This window comes from Cydia amplana, chromosome 3 (genome assembly GCF_948474715.1).
Source record: "Cydia amplana chromosome 3, ilCydAmpl1.1, whole genome shotgun sequence".
Classification (NCBI taxonomy): Eukaryota; Metazoa; Arthropoda; class Insecta; order Lepidoptera; family Tortricidae; genus Cydia; species Cydia amplana.
The window spans coordinates 697,674-716,853 of record NC_086071.1 but is presented as its reverse complement, the minus strand read 5'-3'; the positions used below and the strand labels follow the sequence as shown (position 1 = coordinate 716,853).

Here is a 19,180-nt window from a genome sequence, read left to right as displayed (position 1 = left end):
CATTTACGTTAGTATTACAACACTTTCAAATATCAAATATCCAATATCAACATTTATTCAGCAAATAGGCCACAAGGGCACTTTTACACGTCAATATGGAATTTACATACAGCAAAAAAAAAAAACACATCAATAATTATAAAATACAACTAAGCCGTAAATATCAAATCAAACTAACATAGAGATGTATAAAGCCTCTAAATGTCGAATTACAGAAAACGCAATAACAATAGTATTGAAAAAAAAAAAAACACAAAGATACAAAAACTATAATCTAAAATTATTTAGAGATGTAAATGTCTCTAAGTGTCATCATAACTAAAAGATTAAAATATATAGTAGTTAATCAAATTATCCTTAGAGATGTATAGGGTCTCCAAGAGTCAAAATCCTGTATACCTAATTAAAACATTCATTAAATTAAAGAAAATGATAGTAAAAATAAAATAGCATACGAGAACCGAATGAGGTGTGTCCATGTAATTATACTCAAAAATAAAGTTACTAAATATAATAGCTCGTGTTAGCTTAAATAGACCAGTCTCCACAAACAGCACCCGTTCACGAGTATGACGCGTATCTCAGCCATCGCCTCTCTCAACCTTCATTCGGGAAAGTGGCGACCCGATCAACAACGCCACCGTAAGCAAAGACTTTTAAGCGAGCATGACATATTCAAGCTGCCGGGCCATATTAATATTTAAATTGTAATAACGTATAGCTGTGAGACACAACATTTTGTTCTTGTATGTTACATGAAAAACGGTATATCTTCACATAATTACTAAGCAAAATGCCCTATATTGACTAAGAGATGTATAGGTCTCTCAAGTGTCAGAATCATTAAAAATATAAATATGTACAAACAAATTAAAAATAAAATTAAAACTTAGAGATGTATAAGGTCTCCAAGTGTCAAAAACTAAAATTAAATTAAGCAATATAAACAATATACCTAATTAATCGAGAACATGATGGTCTCATGTGTCAATTCTACTGGAGACTAGCATGATTAATTCACAATGAAAAGAAAAAAAAAGAAAAGAAAAACAATACATATTAACTCTTATTATACTATCGAAATCAAGCTGCCGGCTTAAAGGCATCTCTATCATCTATAAAATCATTTACAGTGTAGTACGCCTTACTCAACAAGGAGCGCTTAATGTGTGACTTAAATTTGTTAAGTGGTAAATTCGCTATATCAGTGGGAACTTTGTTATAAAAACGTGTACAGTTCCCGACGAAAGACGTACTAACCTTACGGAGGCGGTGGGCGGGCACAGAAAGTTTATGTTTGTTTCTAGTGTTATAGTTATGGATATCACTGTTAAGCTTAAATTCGTGGACGTTTTTCCGAACATACATAATATTCTCAAGTATGTATTGAGATGCAAGGGTAAGAATGTTCACTTCTTTGAATTTCTCTCTCAGGGATGCTCGAGCGCCCAGTCCATAGATAGAACGTACAGCTCGTTCTTTGTCTTAAATGCAGAGACTTGTGTGTTTAGAAGAAGCCACTTTTGTAGGCTCGCGTACTCACTCATCATCCGCAAATTACTGAAATTACTCGAATCCCGTAAAATAAAAAGTCGTAACTTTTAGGGATCTAATCAAGGTGACAATCGTACATCAACAATCAAAAAATAAATAAGTTTTTTTGTCAAACATTTCAATTTTGACTCAAGCTTTTATCGCGGACTGTTTCAACCAGGGATGTTGCGAACATCCGCATCCGCATCCGCAACCGCGGAACATCCGCATTAATTTCAACATCCGCATCCGCATCCGCATCCGCATAAAATCGATGCGGAGCTTATGCGGATGCGGATGTCGAACAAGTCGGTACAGGAACGTCTTAGCGGCGGCGTAAGTGCTAGGTAATTTCGTCATTACCTATAACGAAATCGTTAGATCCAGAAAAGTCGGCGAAGTTACTGTTTATTAAATATAACGCACCTATATTCTTGCTCAAATACTAAACGTTTGGTTTTTTTTTAATAAAAAAATACTACAAATGTAATATTTGACGTTTTCTAAGTACCTAATCTTGACATCCGCATCCGCATCCGCATCCGCGGATGTGAGCCTTTAAAAATCCGCATCCGCATCCGCATCCGCGGATGTCAAAAAATCTGCATCCGCAACATCCCTGGTTTCAACAAGCAACCTATACTCAATCGAGACAATTCCCACAAACCCAAACTCAATTAGGATGAGTTGTTCCATCAAACAGTCCCCATGGCCACCTCTAGCTCGAAGGTACCAAAATATTGCATTGTCACCCAACTTACATAATTATGTATGTGAAGTTTAAGCTCAATTGAATAATGCGAATTGGGTTTTATTTAGTTTGCAAGATTACGAAAAGTCACAATTTTTTCATCTTGCTGCGTATAGGCAAAGGCCGAGGGGAGTTGGGTGCGCGGGACGGAGTAAGCTTCTTACCAACAATTTATTTGTAAAAATTACGTCGCTCGTCGTTGTAACCGGACTTGACGGACGAATTTTGTGTCAATTTCCGTCGTTAAAAGCGGTCGGTCGTTATAAGCGGAGTCGTAATAAACGGTTGTACTTTCATAGTAGCTCATACTAAAACCAAACAAGTGCTTATACTTACGTCGCTATAAGCGGTTGGTTGTTATATGCGAAGTCGTACTAATCGGACTCTACTGTACTTACTTCACTTGGTGGTATAAATATATATTCTACGTTAGCTTAGAACATTATGCAGCAAAAGATTGCAGTAGGACGATTAATCAGTTGTTAATTATTAATATTATACAACGCATGAGACTTGTCTTTCACAACTAGGGTTGGCAACCGTACTATATTATATAGTATTGTACTATATTTTGGCTCTCTGTACTATACTTTTGGAAAAATATATAGTACGCTATAATACTATATTTCTGATTAAACGTATGTTACACTTATGTTTAGTATTTTATCTAAAAGTACCATATTTTTTTGAAATGTACTATATTTTTGATGCCCTATTCTGGAAAATACTATATTCTACCAAAAAATAGTTGGCAACCCTATTCACAACCTACGAAGTTTCAAGCCCCTAAGGTAGGGTTGCCATACGTCCCGGTTCGCCGGGACATGTCCCGGTTTGAAGCACGGTGTCCCGGCGTCCCGGCCGATAAGGAAATTGTCCCGGCTTAAAAATCATAGTTATTTAGTAGGGGGCTGGACTTGGTAAATAATAATATACCTACATTTCTACGTTTCATATGGCCAAAATAAAAAAAATGTTTTTTCTACTCCCGTACTTTTATTTGTCATTTAAAGGGTCGTACACACACCTTTAAACTCCTCTCTTATAGTTGTCAAGACAAGTCTTTAGTCTATTCCCCAAAAAAGTATTTGTGCATACACGCAGTATCTTTTTGGCACGTTTACGATACTTCGTGTAATCACCACTTAAAAAATATTGTATGGAATAAATTGTTGGCAACCTAATTTTAATTGTCATTTCTGACAGATGAGTGAACCATAGACATGTTTTGGTTAATCATCATCATCATCATCAGTTTTCATCTTTATAGGGCTGTATCTCCTAAACCGTGCGTCGTAGCGCAAAAATAATCAAATTTTCGTTCCCCTTTGAAACCCGTCAGTAACATTTAGAAAACACAAAAAACTAAAAAAAAATAAAAAAAATAAAGAAAAATGTTTATGGGTTGTATCTCCTAAACCGTGCGTCGTAGCGCAAAAATAATAAAATGTTCATTCCTGTGTAAGAAACCCCTAATTAATATATAAAAAAAAAAACAAAAAAGAAATAATAAAAAACAAAAAAAAAACTTTATAATGCTGTATCTCCTAAACCGTGCGTCGTAGCGCAAAAATAATCAAATTTTCGTTCCCCTTTGAATCCCGTAAGTAATATTAAAAAACACGAAAAACAAAAAAAGAAATTAAAAAAAGAAAGAAAAATGTTTATGGGTTGTATCTCCTAAACCGTGCGTCGTAGCGCAAAAATATTAAAATGTTCATTCCTCTGTAAGAAGCCCCTAATTAATATTAAAAAAAAACACAAAAGAGAAATAAAAAAAAAACAAAAAAAAACTTTATAATGCTGTATCTCCTAAACCGTGCGTCGTAGCGCAAAAATAATCAAATTTTCGTTCCCCTTTGAAACCCGTAAGTAATATTCAAAAAACACGAAAAACAAAAAAAAAATTCAACCCCTTTTTCACCACCTCGGGGGATGAATTATCAAAAACTCTGAAATTAGTTTTATTTTGATAAAATACCTTTTTACGAAATTTCAACTTTGTAGCTTTAAATAAAATTTGAACCCTATAAAATTTTCAACCCCCCTTCGACCCTATAAGAGACGAATTTTTAAAAACGCTGACATGACTTTTCTCGTATTTTAATAATATGCCATTTTACAAAGATTCAAGTCGCGCACTTAAAAAAATGTCTGACTTCCATACAAATCTTCAACCCCTTTTTCATCACCTTAACTTAAAGGATGAATTTTAGAAAAATGCTGAGATAGGTTTTCTTCTTTTTTAATGAAATAACTTTTTACGAAGTTACAAATTCATAGCTTAAAATAAAATTTGAACCCCAAACAAACTTTCAACCCCCGCCTTTTTAACCCTTTTTAACTGACGAAAAAACGGAGGAGGTTCTCAAGTCGACGCGTATTTTTTTTTATGTATGATCACATATTTTTTTTGACAGAGTAGTTCGATTTTGATAATTATTTTTTTATTGGATTTGGTATACCCCGAAGTTGGTCCCATATAAATTTGGAAAAAAAAATCCAACCTTAAGGGTAGGAAAATAGGGGATGATTGATATTTACGCATAACTTTTTACAGAGTAGTCCGATTTTTTTCATTCATGTGTCGCGCTATTAACAATGCGTTAAAACTAAAAATGGAAAAATAAAAACTTTTTACAAAAAAAATAAAACCGACTTCAAAAAGGATGAAATAAATTATTATCCTTTTTGAAGTATATGCGTTACCAACTGATATGTTTGAAGTCGGTGCCAAGCCAAGTAGTAACAATACCATACCAGTCAAAAATAATCAGCTTTACGGCTATAAATCCCATTTTTAACTGGTATTGTTACTACTTGGCTTGGCACCGACTTCAAACATATCAGTTGGTAACGCATAGACTTCAAAAAGGATAATATTTTATTTCATCCTTTTTGAAGTCGGTTTTATTTTTTTTGTAAAAAGTTTTTAAAGGATGAATTTTTAAAAACGCTGAAATTGCTTTTCTTGTTATCTAATAATATGCCTTTATACAAGGATTCAAGCCCCGCAGTCACAAAAATGTTTGATCTCCATACAAACTTTCAACCCCTTTTTAACCCTTATAAAGGAAGAATTTATTAGAAACGCTGAAATTACTTTTCTTGTACTCTAATAATATGCCTCTGTACAAAGATTCAAGCCCCGCACTCACAAAAATGTTTGATCTTCATACAAACTTTCAACCCCTTTTTCACCACCTTAGGGGATGAATTTTCAAAAACGCTGAAATTCGTTTTTTGCCGTTTTGAAATAATACCCTTTTAGGAAGTTTCAAGTTCCTCGCTTAAAATAAAATTTAAACCACATACAAACTTTCAAAACCTTTTTAACCCTGTTAGGGGATGAATTTTACAAAACGTTGAAATTACTTTTCCTGTCTTCTAATAATATCCCCAATACAAAGGTTCAAGTCCCGCACTCAAACAAATGTTTGATATCCATACAAATTTTCAACCCCTTTCTCACCACCTTAGGGGATGAATTTTCAAAAAAGCTGAAACAAGTTTTCTTGTATTTTAATTTAATACCTTTTTGCGAAGTTTCAAGTTCCTAGCTTAAAATAAAATTCGCACCCCAAGACGAATTTTCATCCCCTTGGGGTAAGCGGTAAATATTATAGGCTTAACTACCTTATCTACACCCTATTTGATTTGGTAACCACATCTAATATGATTAATCATATTCAAAATGGTTTCCATAACGATAGGGTAAGCCAAACGATAGGGTAACCATGACCTCTGGGTAAGCATTTAATAGGGTTACTTTATCGATACGATTAATCTTTAAAAGGGGTTTTCCGGTCCCTGCATCATTTTCGAAATCTGCGCCCCCTAAAACCTATAAAACGACATCCATGACGACTTTTATGACATAGTGCATGGCCGCCATCTTGGAATCTAAAATGGTCATCATTTTCGAAATCTGTGCCCCCTAAAACATATAAAACGACATCCATGACGACTTTTATGACATAGTGCATGGAGTGCATGGCCGCCATTTTGGAATCCAAAATAATCATCATTTTCGAAATCTGCGCCCCCTAAAACCTATAAAATGATATCCATTACGATTTAATGACAGTGCATGGCCGCCATCTTGGATTCCAAAATTGTTCATTTGATACCAAACTCGACCATACTTTCTTGCAATTAACATGACCAGAATAGCAAGACCCCTCACAAATGGCTTTTTAGCATTTTAAGCTCTTCTAGCTCAATAACCTCTTGTTCAAGCCAGCTCAAATTTTAATTACTAAAATATAATGCCCTCGACTATACGTTCACCCAATTTCATTTAAATTAGAATAAATTTACTTAAGTTATTGAGTATCAAACTATCCTCTGAAAGTTCAGCTTAAAAACATTGAAATGCCGGGACGTGCCCCTAGCCAGCCGTGTGTTCAAAGTCGAATGTAAGAACTTCGCTTCGCTTCGCTCGCTCGTTCGATGATAATACTATAAACTATACAAGAAAATAAAGAAGTACTTACAACCAAGGATTAAAGTTCCTGGTCGTAGTATACACGCATACCATAACAGCCAAAGACGCAAACAGATATAATATTTCTATTTCTTGCACCATTTTTGAGAAAAGCACTATATATGACTCGGCTGGAAGGCTACTTGCTGGCTTCGGATTCAATTAAACGGACTCCCAAGGTCGTCCGTTTAAAACGAATCCTCAGCCAGCAAGTAGCTACTTCCGAACCTCGACAATAATGTACTATTTCACGGCGCGCACGCACACAACGATAAATAACTTCGCGATCGTCGATGCAACGTGCGGAGCCGATCAGCACACGTCCTGCCTCTATAAGCTCTGGCGAGCGAATGAGTCCGCGAGCGCGCGTCACTGCTTATACGAATAAAGAGAGCAGTTTTTAAAAATTCGTCAAAAAATAAAAGTTGCAATTTATATAAAATTATGTATCACAACAGTTTAAGTAAACGTTGCAGATTATTTGAGTATGAAAACTACGTCGAAAATAAGTAGATTTTCGGAGAAATTGCCACTTGTTTTGAGGTAATTTCTGGAGAAAATTGATTTCGTCTAACCTTCATTTACACTATTTCAAAGTCATAAAAACAAAAATGTAGTCTACGACAGTTGAAGTACAGGATATGTGTAATACAAAATTACCATTTTTAGCAGTCCAAACTTTACGAAATTCACAAATAAGATCGACTAAATCAGTGCTTAACGCGCGTTTACCTAAACGTCCATCAGAAAAACAATCATTACTAACTTAGTGAGTCTGTTTTCAAAAAATTGATCTGTAGAAGTGGAAGATAAGAAGACGTGCTAATAGATACGAGTACTTGTTATTTCTATTACGTAACAAAAGGTGTACAACTTCATTGCCTAAATCTATCAATTTTACATTTTTGCGGCTAAAATCAATACCGGCCTCTTAAGCTGTGGAACGATCTACCAGTGGACGTAAGGAAATCGCAATCTGTTGCCTCACTCAAGGAGAAGTTGAAAAAGTTGTGGTTATTAGACTCCTGATGTAGTTAGAACTGAATACTTTGTATATATATATATATATATATATATTATTTATATATAGATTATGTGTTTATGTAGTTAGTAAACAGCGGTATGTTTATGTATACGTATATGTATGTGTATATAGGTTTATATATGTATAAGTATGTTTATAGTTTATGCGTATTTATGAGTAGGTAGTACTGGTTTTCTCTTTATTTATTGCTCTCGTCTTCCTTTATGTGTATCCAAAATTCTTATATTGCTATTTGTCCATATTAAATTGTCTTTCACCTGTTAGTGTTTGATCCTTTCGCATTTTCTCAAAGGTTAGCTGGAAGAGATCCCTTTTAGGGATAAGTTCGCCTTTGTACATAACATTCTTATTTTTGTTTTGTTTTTGTCCGTTTTATGTAAACCTGTTTATGTGCAATAAAGTGACATACATACATACATACAAGGGCAGTAACCGCGCGAAAATTTGAAGTCCCCCGGGTTAGTAACTATTATGGTGACAGAACTATTAGCAAAAGAATTTCGTATTACCTGAATAGTCTAACCGAGAACATTCGGCATGAGCCAAATAAGAATAAGTTTAAAAGCGACTTAAAACTGTACCTACTGCAAACACTTAAGTGACGATTGCACATCTTGTACTCCTTGATTTTAGGTAACTGAAGTCAATCAATCAATATCCTTATTCCTTCTTCTTATCATATTAAAATGTTTAGAGTAATATGCGTGCTGTGTTCGCCTGTAATTGGTGGGGCAATCACAATTGAATAGTACGCAAGTGTCTTAGTGCATAAGTTGTTGTTGTCACTGTTGGTGAACCTTAATAATAAAATAAAAATAAAATCTGCAATCCAATTAATATTTACAGGAGGGCATAGGCGTTGGTAGTGACATCTTTAGTGGAGAAGTGGCCGGCCACGTAGTTAAAGCAGTATACAACAGATGGCGCTGTGCTGTGTTCGATCGGAATTGTATGCATAAATCGCATAAGCTTATCGTTTTAAACAGCCCTTCGGCTCTAGCAAAGATATATGTAACTCCGTATAAGAATAAATAAAGTCTAAGAAAAAAACGTGCCTCGGAAATCAAGAAAAGTCATTCTCGAATAGATGGCGCCATACCTTTGGCCTATTCTCGGCTAGAAGGCGTTGACGACACCGTTTGATATTTAAAAATTTGAACACATATCAGGGAAAGAACATGGGTCAGTATGGAACAATAAAAATTAAAAATCATTTATCCGTACACATATTTTGATTAATTTATACATTTTCAATTTTATTTTAAGTTTTAATCGTGTGTCGATAGATGGCAGTAAATGTACCGTGACTACAAAATTTACTATGGCAATAGCCCTCTATGCTCTAAAAAGGAAAACAATCGGACACAGATATTGACAATATTAAACTGTGTTGAAAAAAACCGGCCAAGTGCGAGTCGGACTCGCGTTCCAAGGGTTCCGTACATTACCCAATTTTTAACAATGTATTCTTTTTATGAAACGCGAGAGAATTGCCGTTTAAAACCCCGTAGGGATTCAAAATGTACGTAATTAGTCCGACTCACGCTTGACTGCACATTTCTATTAGGTTTTCTTGCCATCTATAGGTAACGAACTATTTTGTATAGACCCAGTAGTTTTAAGCTTTAGTCAAAATTTGTTAGTACAAAGCCCAAAGCAACACGGCAGTGGAAAGTCGTAATCATAGGTGTCTAGAATAATGCTGTCATTGTACATATTGGTATTGGTTCCGTACCCAAAGGGTAAAACGGGACCCTAATACCAACTATTACTAAGACTCCGCTGTCCGTCCGTCTGTCACCAGGCTGTATCTCGTGATCTGTGATAGCTAGACAGCTGAAATTTTCACAGATGATGTATTTCTGTTGCCGCTATAACAACAAATACTAAAAACAGAATAAAATAAAGATTTAAGTGGGGCTCCAATACAACAAAACAAACGTGATTTTTGACCGAAGTTAAGCAACGTCGGGCGGGGTCAGTACTTGGATGGGTGACCGTTTTTGGTAGACACTTTTTAAAAAATTCGCAAACAAGTTACGCGTCGGATCCTAACGATTTGATATACTGAACTAACGTGAACTAACGAATATCTATCGATTCTAATTGAAAGAAACCATAAAATCGATTATGGGGCGGTAGCGTGAAGTTGACCGCCCCACTTATGTTATTTTTTTTTAATACGTAATGTAGTCGGATCCTAACGATTTCACATACTGAACTAACATGAACTAACGACTACATATCGATTCCAATTGATAGGAACCATAAATACGGTTTTAGAGTGGAAGACGGTGTTGGCGCTATCCCCTACTTTAAAAAAATTCGCACACAAGTTATGCGTCGGATCCTAACGATTTGATATACTGAACTAACGTGAACTAACGATTATCTATCGATTCTAATCGATAAAAACCATAAAATCGGTTTTGGGGCGGTAGCGTGAAGTTGACCGCCCCACTTATGTTATTTTTTTTTAATACGTAATGTAGTCGGATCCTAACGATTTCACATGCTGAACTAACGTGAACTAACGATGAACTAACGACTACATATCGATTCCAATTGATAGGAACCATAAATAAAGTTTTGGAGCGGAAGACGGTGTTGGCGCTATCCCCTACTTTAAAAAATTCGCACACAAGTTATGCGTCGGATCCTAACGATTTAATATACTGAACTAACGTGAACTAACGATGAACTAACGATATTGATATGCCATTTGCGGGCGCTCGATATGGGGCGGTCAACTTCACGTGAAGCAGACAGCCCCACAAAATTGAAAAAAAAAAAATACTTAGAATCGGATCCTAACGATTTAATATACTGAACTAACGTGAACTAACGATTATCTATCGATTCTAATTGATAAAAACCATAAAATCGATTTTGGGGCGGTAGCGTGAAGTTGACCTCCCCACTTTTGTTTAAAAAAAAAATCGATGTTGTAGTCGGATCCTAACGATTTAATATACTGAACTAACGTGAACTAACGATGAACTAACGACTACATATCGATTCCAATTGATAGGAACCATAAATACGGTTTTAGAGTGGAAGACGGTGTTGGCGCTATCCCCTACTTTAAAAAAATCGCACACAAGTTATGCGTCGGATCCTAACGATTTGATATACTGAACTAACGTGAACTAACGATGAACTAACGATATTGATATGCCATTTGCGGGCGCTCGATTAGGGCGGTCAACTTCACGTGAAGCTGACCGCCCCACAAAATTGAAAAAAAAAATACTTAGAATCGGATCCTAACGATTTAATATACTGAACTAACGTGAACTAATGATTATCTGTCGATTTTAATTGATGAAAACCATAAAATCGGTTTTGGGGCGGTAGCGTGAAGTTGACCGCCCCACTTATGTTATTTTTTTTTAAAAACGTAATGTAGTCGGATCCTAACGATTGAATATACTGAACTAACGTGAACTAACGATGAACTAACGACTACATATCGATTCCAATTGATAGGAACCATAAATACGGTTTTAGAGTGGAAGACGGTGTTGGCGCTATCCCCTACTTTAAAAAATTCGCACACAAGTTATGCGTCGGATCCTAACGATTTGATATACTGAACTAACGTGAACTAACGATGAACTAACGATATTGATATGCCATTTGCGGGCGCTCGATATGGGGCGGTCAACTTCACGTGAAGCTGACCGCCCCACAAAATTGAAAAAAAAAAAAAATACTTAGAATCGGATCCTAACGATTTAATATACTGAACTAACGTGAACTAACGATTATCTATCGATTCTAATTGATAAAAACCATAAAATCGATTTTGGGGCGGTAGCGTGAAGTTGACCTCCCCACTTTTGTTTAAAAAAAAAATCGATGATGTAGTCGGATCCTAACGATTTAATATACTGAACTAACGTGAACTAACGATGAACTAACGACTACATATCGATTCCAATTGATAGGAACCATAAATACGGTTTTAGAGTGGAAGACGGTGCTGGCGCTATCCCCTACTTTAAAAAATTCGCACACAAGTTATGCGTCGGATCCTAACGATTTGATATACTGAACTAACGTGAACTAACGATGAACTAACGATATTGATATGCCATTTGCGGGCGCTCGATATGGGGCGGTCAACTTCACGTGAAGCTGACCGCCCCACAAAATTGAAAAAAAAAAATACTTAGCATCGGATCCTAACGATTTAATACACTGAACTAACGTGAACTAACGATTATCTATCGATTCTAATTGATAAAAACCATAAAATCGATTTTGGGGCGGTAGCGTGAAGTTGACCTCCCAACTTATGTTTAAAAAAAAAAATCGATGTTGTAGTCGGATCCTAACGATTTAATATACTGAACTAACGTGAACTAACGATGAACTAACGACTACATATCGATTCCAATTGATAGGAACCATAAATACGGTTTTAGAGTGGAAGACGGTGTTGGCGCTATCCCCTACTTTAAAAAATTCGCACACAAGTTATGCGTCGGATCCTAACGATTTGATATACTGAACTAACGTGAACTAACGATGAACTAACGATATTGATATGCCATTTGCGGGCGCTCGATATGGGGCGGTCAACTTCACGTGAAGCTGACCGCCCCACAAAATTTAAAAAAAAAAATACTTAGAATCGGATCCTAACGATTTAATATACTGAACTAACGTGAACTAACGATTATCTATCGATTCTAATTGATAAAAATCATAAAATCGATTTTGGGGCGGTAGCGTGAAGTTGACCTCCCCACTTTTGTTTAAAAAAAAAATCGATGTTGTAGTCGGATCCTAACGATTTAATATACTGAACTAACGTGAACTAACGATGAACTAACGACTACATATCGATTCCAATTGATAGGAACCATAAATACGGTTTTAGAGTGGAAGACTGTGCTGGCGCTATCCCCTACTTTAAAAAATTCGCACACAAGTTATGCGTCGGATCCTAACGATTTGATATACTGAACTAACGTGAACTAACGATGAACTAACGATATTGATATGCCATTTGCGGGCGCTCGATATGGGGCGGTCAACTTCACGTGAAGCTGACCGCCCCACAAAATTGAAAAAAAAAAATACTTAGAATCGGATCCTAACGATTTAATATACTGAACTAACGTGAACTAACGATTATCTATCGATTCTAATTGATAAAAACCATAAAATCGATTTTGGGGCGGTAGCGTGAAGTTGACCTCCCCACTTATGTTTAAAAAAAAAATCGATGTTGTAGTCGGATCCTAACGATTTAATATACTGAACTAACGTGAACTAACGATAAACTAACGACTACATATCGATTCCAATTGATAGGAACCATAAATACGGTTTTAGAGTGGAAGACGGTGTTGGCGCTATCCCCTACTTTAAAAAATTCGCACACAAGTTATGCGTCGGATCCTAACGATTTGATATACTGAACTAACGTGAACTAACGATGAACTAACGATATTGATATGCCATTTGCGGGCGCTCGATATGGGGCGGACAACTTCACGTGAAGCTGACCGCCCCACAAAATTGAAAAAAAAAATACTTAGAATCGGATCCTAACGATTTAATATACTGAACTAACGTGAACTAACGATTATCTATCGATTCTAATTGATAAAAACCATAAAATCGATTTTAGGGCGGTAGCGTGAAGTTGACCTCCCCACTTTTGTTTAAAAAAAAAATCGATGTTGTAGTCGGATCCTAACGATTTAATATACTGAACTAACGTGAACTAACGATGAACTAACGACTACATATCGATTCCAATTGATAGGAACCATAAATACGGTTTTAGAGTGGAAGACTGTGCTGGCGCTATCCCCTACTTTAAAAAATTCGCACACAAGTTATGCGTCGGATCCTAACGATTTGATATACTGAACTAACGTGAACTAACGATGAACTAACGATATTGATATGCCATTTGCGGGCGCTCGATATGGGGCGGTCAACTTCCCGTGAAGCTGACCGCCCCACAAAATTGAAAAAAAAAATACTTAGAATCGGATCCTAACGATTTAATATACTGAACTAACGTGAACTAACGATTATCTATCGATTCTAATTGATAAAAACCATAAAATCGATTTTGGGGCGGTAGCGTGAAGTTGACCTCCCCACTTTTGTTTAAAAAAAAAATCGATGTTGTAGTCGGATCCTAACGATTTAATATACTGAACTAACGTAATCTAACGATGAACTAACGACTACATATCGATTCCAATTGATAGGAACCATAAATACGGTTTTAGAGTGGAAGACGGTGCTGGCGCTATCCCCTACTTTAAAAAATTCGCACACAAGTTATGCGTCGGATCCTAACGATTTGATATACTGAACTAACGTGAACTAACGATGAACTAACGATATTGATATGCCATTTGCGGGCGCTCGATATGGGGCGGTCAACTTCACGTGAAGCTGACCGCCCCACAAAATTGAAAAAAAAAATACTTAGAATCGGATCCTAACGATTTAATATACTGAACTAACGTGAACTAACGATTATCTATCGATTCTAATTGATAAAAACCATAAAATCGATTTTGGGGCGGTTGCGTGAAGTTGACCTCCCCACTTTTGTTTTTAAAAAAAATCGATGTTGTAGTCGGATCCTAACGATTTAATATACTGAACTAACGTGAACTAACGATGAACTAACGATATAGATATGCCATTTGCGGGCGCTCGATGTGGGGCGGTCAACTTCACGAACATCGCATTTGCGGCAGCCTTCGCGATCGAAACATCAGAATAACTAACTATATTCATAAAACTATACAAGCCTCATTAGTCAATTTGTTTTATCCCTTTCTTACAAATACATCATTCTCTTACAAATAGTCAAAATAGCAGATTAAGACAAACGATTAATAGCTGATTGCGGTTTGTAACGCGTTTATGGATACCTACCGCCACAAGTGTCGTTTTTGCTGGTATGGCACGACTTGCGAAATGCAGCAAAGTTAGCGACAACAGATGCCGCCTCTACTCTACCTTCGCCTGGGCCCGGTAAAAGGGTAAGCCTTCGAGGAGTGGGCTAGGCGTTGCGAGGGGTGACGTGCGTGCCAATGGGCTTACAAAAGAAAAAGATCTACATATCAATCTCTGATCGCCGATTATTCACATTAACGGCGAGACCTGTACTTTCGCGTCACTAGTTTATCGCCACGATGAGAACGAATCTCGAAGCCACGATTATTTCACACACCAGAAACAAGAGAGGCTGTAGCTAAGTTTTTCCTTTACCTCCGTCAGCAGGCCTACTTGATAAATGTTGAGTTGTTTTAGTAATACATATATGCTAACCGTTCCGGTAGGCCTATAAGAGTACGAGCATCTACTACGAATAATCGGCCGGTGCGCTGAGCACTCTTGTTTCCCTAATTTGATTACGCTACTAGACAGAGAGGGAGAGATTTGATTTAGATTTAGATTTATTTATTTCATACTATGAAATTACATTATAAATTATTCTAAGCTAATCTATACGAATGATCTATTATGATCAGGGGTCGGACAAAAAGTGCGGATGACGTCAAACCACTTATAGGATGATTTCAAATAGTATTTTTGATTTTCATAAACAATTATCACTTATCATTTATCAACCTCTTTATTAAACGATATCGCCACTTGAAAGGAGTAAGTACGTTTTTGATTGACACATTGTCAATCAGATGAACAATAAATAGACTTCGTTATTGTTTAGCTATTGTATCTTCACGATTATATTTAGCTAAAATGTATATTTACTAATGTATAAGAAAACGCTCTAAAATGTCATCTGTACTCGAATATTGTGGCAATTTTCCGTTTTTGGAGGTACGTGACAAACACGTATACTGCTCTTGCTGTAATCAAGATATACCAACGAAGAAATTTATTTTATTCACTACATCACCCTACCACCTGTATTATTAATTCCATGGATTTATTTACGATTATTTTGTTACTTCATTAATACTACTTTGTTACTACATGTCACACGGAAGTTTAAATACAAACTCAAACATCATCCTGTGTGCAAGATTACGTCATTTTTACGTCATCGGCACTTTTTGTCCGACCCCTGATTATGATCGTCAACTATTTATTATATACAAATGTCAATATAGATAAAAATCATCATCAAATATCAATAGCAAAATAAATTCATCACAAAGTCAAATAAATATACAATGTCAAATGATAGTATTATTAGATTATTACGGAAAAGATATCAATATGGCTACTTATACCTAGGTACGTATCTCGTAATGATCGTCAAATTAAGTACATAGTTACAAGGCATAATTACAATATTAGAATAGAGTAACAATTTTGATATCATATAGGTATTAAAATCAATTCATAATATTAGATGTCATTTCCATATATTCTTTTACAGAGTATAATGGATTTTTTAATAAAAAGGATCTCGATTGGCGTTCAAATGCTTCGTCAGGTGGTTCGGTTCGCAATTCCGCAGGTAGACGCTCATAATACGTTGGCCCTACCCTCGGAGTTTTGACTGAAAGTTGTTCGTGCGTGTCGTTTTAATTAAGTATATTTTTTTAAGAGACGATATTGAGCGTATTTTCCCTTCATCCAAGGTACCCCGAAGTGACGCCGAAACACGAGGCCAACGAGGAGGGCCAGCCCGGATTCCCCGCCCACACGACGAAGGCGGCCGAGCACATCTACGCCATCATCGACGGCAAACCGAAGGAGATTCTGGGCACCACGTACACGCACATCAAAGAGATCATCATGACCGTACACAGCTGCGGCTACTTCGACAAAGTGTCGGACACCGCGGCTCCCTCGCCGGGTGTGGAGGCGGCGGGTGTGGGTGTGGAGGCGGGTGTGGGTGTGGAGGCGGGTGTGGGTGTGGAGGTGGGTGTGGGTGTGGGTGTGGAGGCCGCGCCGCTCTACGCCGCGCCGCACGGCCTGCCCGCCTACCCGCTATGCCCGCTGCCGCCCATCACGCTACAGGAGGTCGAGCACGCCTACTTCGCCCAGCAGTACCCGCAGCAGCGCCCCATAGCCGAGGTCATCGGCTCGCAGAACTTCTTCTTCCTGCAGGAGTCCGAGATCGACAGCCCCGTCGGCACGCCGCAGCCGCCGCCGGTGAACCCGCCCTCGCCGGGGCCCATCCCCACGCAGACCTTCACCAACCAGCACTTCGTGCCGCTGCCGGACCCGGGCCCGCTGCCGGTGCCGCACTTCCAGGCGCCCTGCGCGCCGCCGGCCCCGCCCGAGGAGCGCGAGCCGACGCCCGAGGCCGACAAGCGCGACGAGTGGCCGGAGACGCGCAGCCCCGAGCGCAAGACGCAGGGCCAGGGCGACGGCCAGAACAGGTTCCGGCGGTACCGCGGCGGCAGGCCCGCGCCCAACGGGTACCGCGGCCGCGGCTACCGGCACGACGGCTACCAGTACCAGCCGCGCGCCAACAAGGACGCGCCCCCGCGGCAGTACGACAACTACCAGAGCCGGCACAGGGACGGCTCGTACGGCAACGGCGACGGCGAGCACCACGAAAACGGCCAGAGCTACGGCTTCAAGAGCCGCGGCCGGGGCGGCCCGCGCGCGCGCGCCGCGCCGCGCCGCGCGCCGCGCCGACAGGACCCGGCCGACCAGTGAGCCCCGCCATGTAAACCTAACTTTTCTGTATGGACTAAATCGTTCGCGGAAGGCAGATTTCACCGGCAACAACGCGCTGTGGCAGCGACAGACGGAGATTATGGTACAATACAAAAATAAATGAAAAAAAGAATAAAAAAAAAGTAAAATGATAAAAGATGAAACTGAATAAAAATAAGTTACTTGAATTTAGATGTACGATATATGCAATTATAATAAGTTACGTAATTCTAGATTGTATAAGTTAGTCGCCTCGGTGGGCGAGCGCCGCGCCGGGAGCACACGGCTCCACTTCTAACTGCCGGGACCTTGATTCCAAATCTCATTGATCTTTCTAGTTTTCATACCGTTCATATTAATTCATTAATTACATGTGTTACGATGTTATACTCGGTCAACCAGATCTTGACAGTAGAAAAAGGCGGCAAATTTGAAAAATGTAGGCGCGAAGGGATATCGTCCCATAGAAAATTTGAATTTCGCGCCTTTTTTTTTACTGACAAGATTTGGTTGACCAGCTATAAACATGTTTTTGTTTTCCTGAGCCGAATTATTTTGAAGTCGGTGACCACTGATTATGATATTGCATTGAAGTAATGTGGTGATTTGTTAAGGTTTTATTTAACAAATTAAAAATGTAAAAGCATATAAACACTTGTATGCTTGGGTATTTATATTAGTACTTTTTTTCATTAAACCAGTGATAAATAAATAAAAGAGCAGGTTATAACCATAAAAATATTGTCACTGGATTGTTACTCTATATTTGGTTCTAGCCTCCAATTTTATTTGACTCTACATTGTTCTCAATAGAGGCTGTGTGCAAGCAAATTAAAAGTATTCTATGAACTGCATTTTGTTTTATTTTATGCAACTGGTAAAGCGTGTTAGATGACGATGAAGTAAAGATACTTATCCCATCAAAAACATAAATATGAAATGAGAGCCAAGTTCAATATTAAAAAAATGCGTCGTTAACTTCGCCGGAGAAAGAATTGAGATCTAAATGGGTGCCACCAAGTTCTAGTTCGCTTGGGATGTAATTAAAGTTCAGGATTTGACTTGGCTAGTTTTACACGTACACGCTATATTATTTTACTTTTCTAAAATTTAGTTTGGTGGTATAAAAACTACGCAAGACAAATCCTGAACTTCAATTCAATTACATCCCAAGCGAACTAGAACTTGGCACCGATAATAGATCTCAATTCTTTTTTCGGCGAAGTCTACATACATACATATTTACATAGGTACATTGCAAGTTAAATAAAAACTTTTTCTCAAAAATGGACGGCAAAGTCGACGTTGCCGGTTAAAAAATAGGTCGCGAAGTGCGTAGTTTATGTTCAGTTAAAAACATTGCAGTCTCGATTTCGGGACTGGAATGTTGCATACAAATTCCATTATTCCGTTTGGCTCATTGGGACGAGTCGAATAGCCTAAACGGCGTGTGTGTATGTTGCACCAAACCTGAATTCCACTAGGTACACCCAGGGTTCAGCATCAGCTCTATCTTGGGTACTTGTCTCCCAAGTGCTCATCAAGACAAGTCGGATGACCAAAACGGCGGGTGTCTATGTTGCACCAAACCTGAGTTCCACTAGGTACAGCCAGGGTTCAGCATCAGCTCTATCTTGGGTACTGCTTTCCCAAGTGCTCATCAAGACGAGATGACCAAAACGGCGTTTGTCTATGTTGCACCAAACCTGAGTTCCATTAGGTACTGCCAGGG

The 19,180-nt window shown here is 38.1% G+C and overlaps 1 protein-coding gene across 1 annotated transcript in view; it reads left to right on the top strand.

Moving 5' to 3' along the window:
* Positions 1-17,448, top strand: part of LOC134662633 (caprin homolog) — a 44,919-nt gene extending 27,471 nt beyond the window's left edge. Inside the window, exon 4 of the mRNA XM_063518906.1 lies at positions 16,419-17,448. Within this exon, the coding sequence (XP_063374976.1) occupies positions 16,419-17,448 (1,030 nt within the window). The remainder of the gene's footprint in view (positions 1-16,418) is intronic.
* Positions 17,449-19,180: the final 1,732 nt, after the last annotated feature.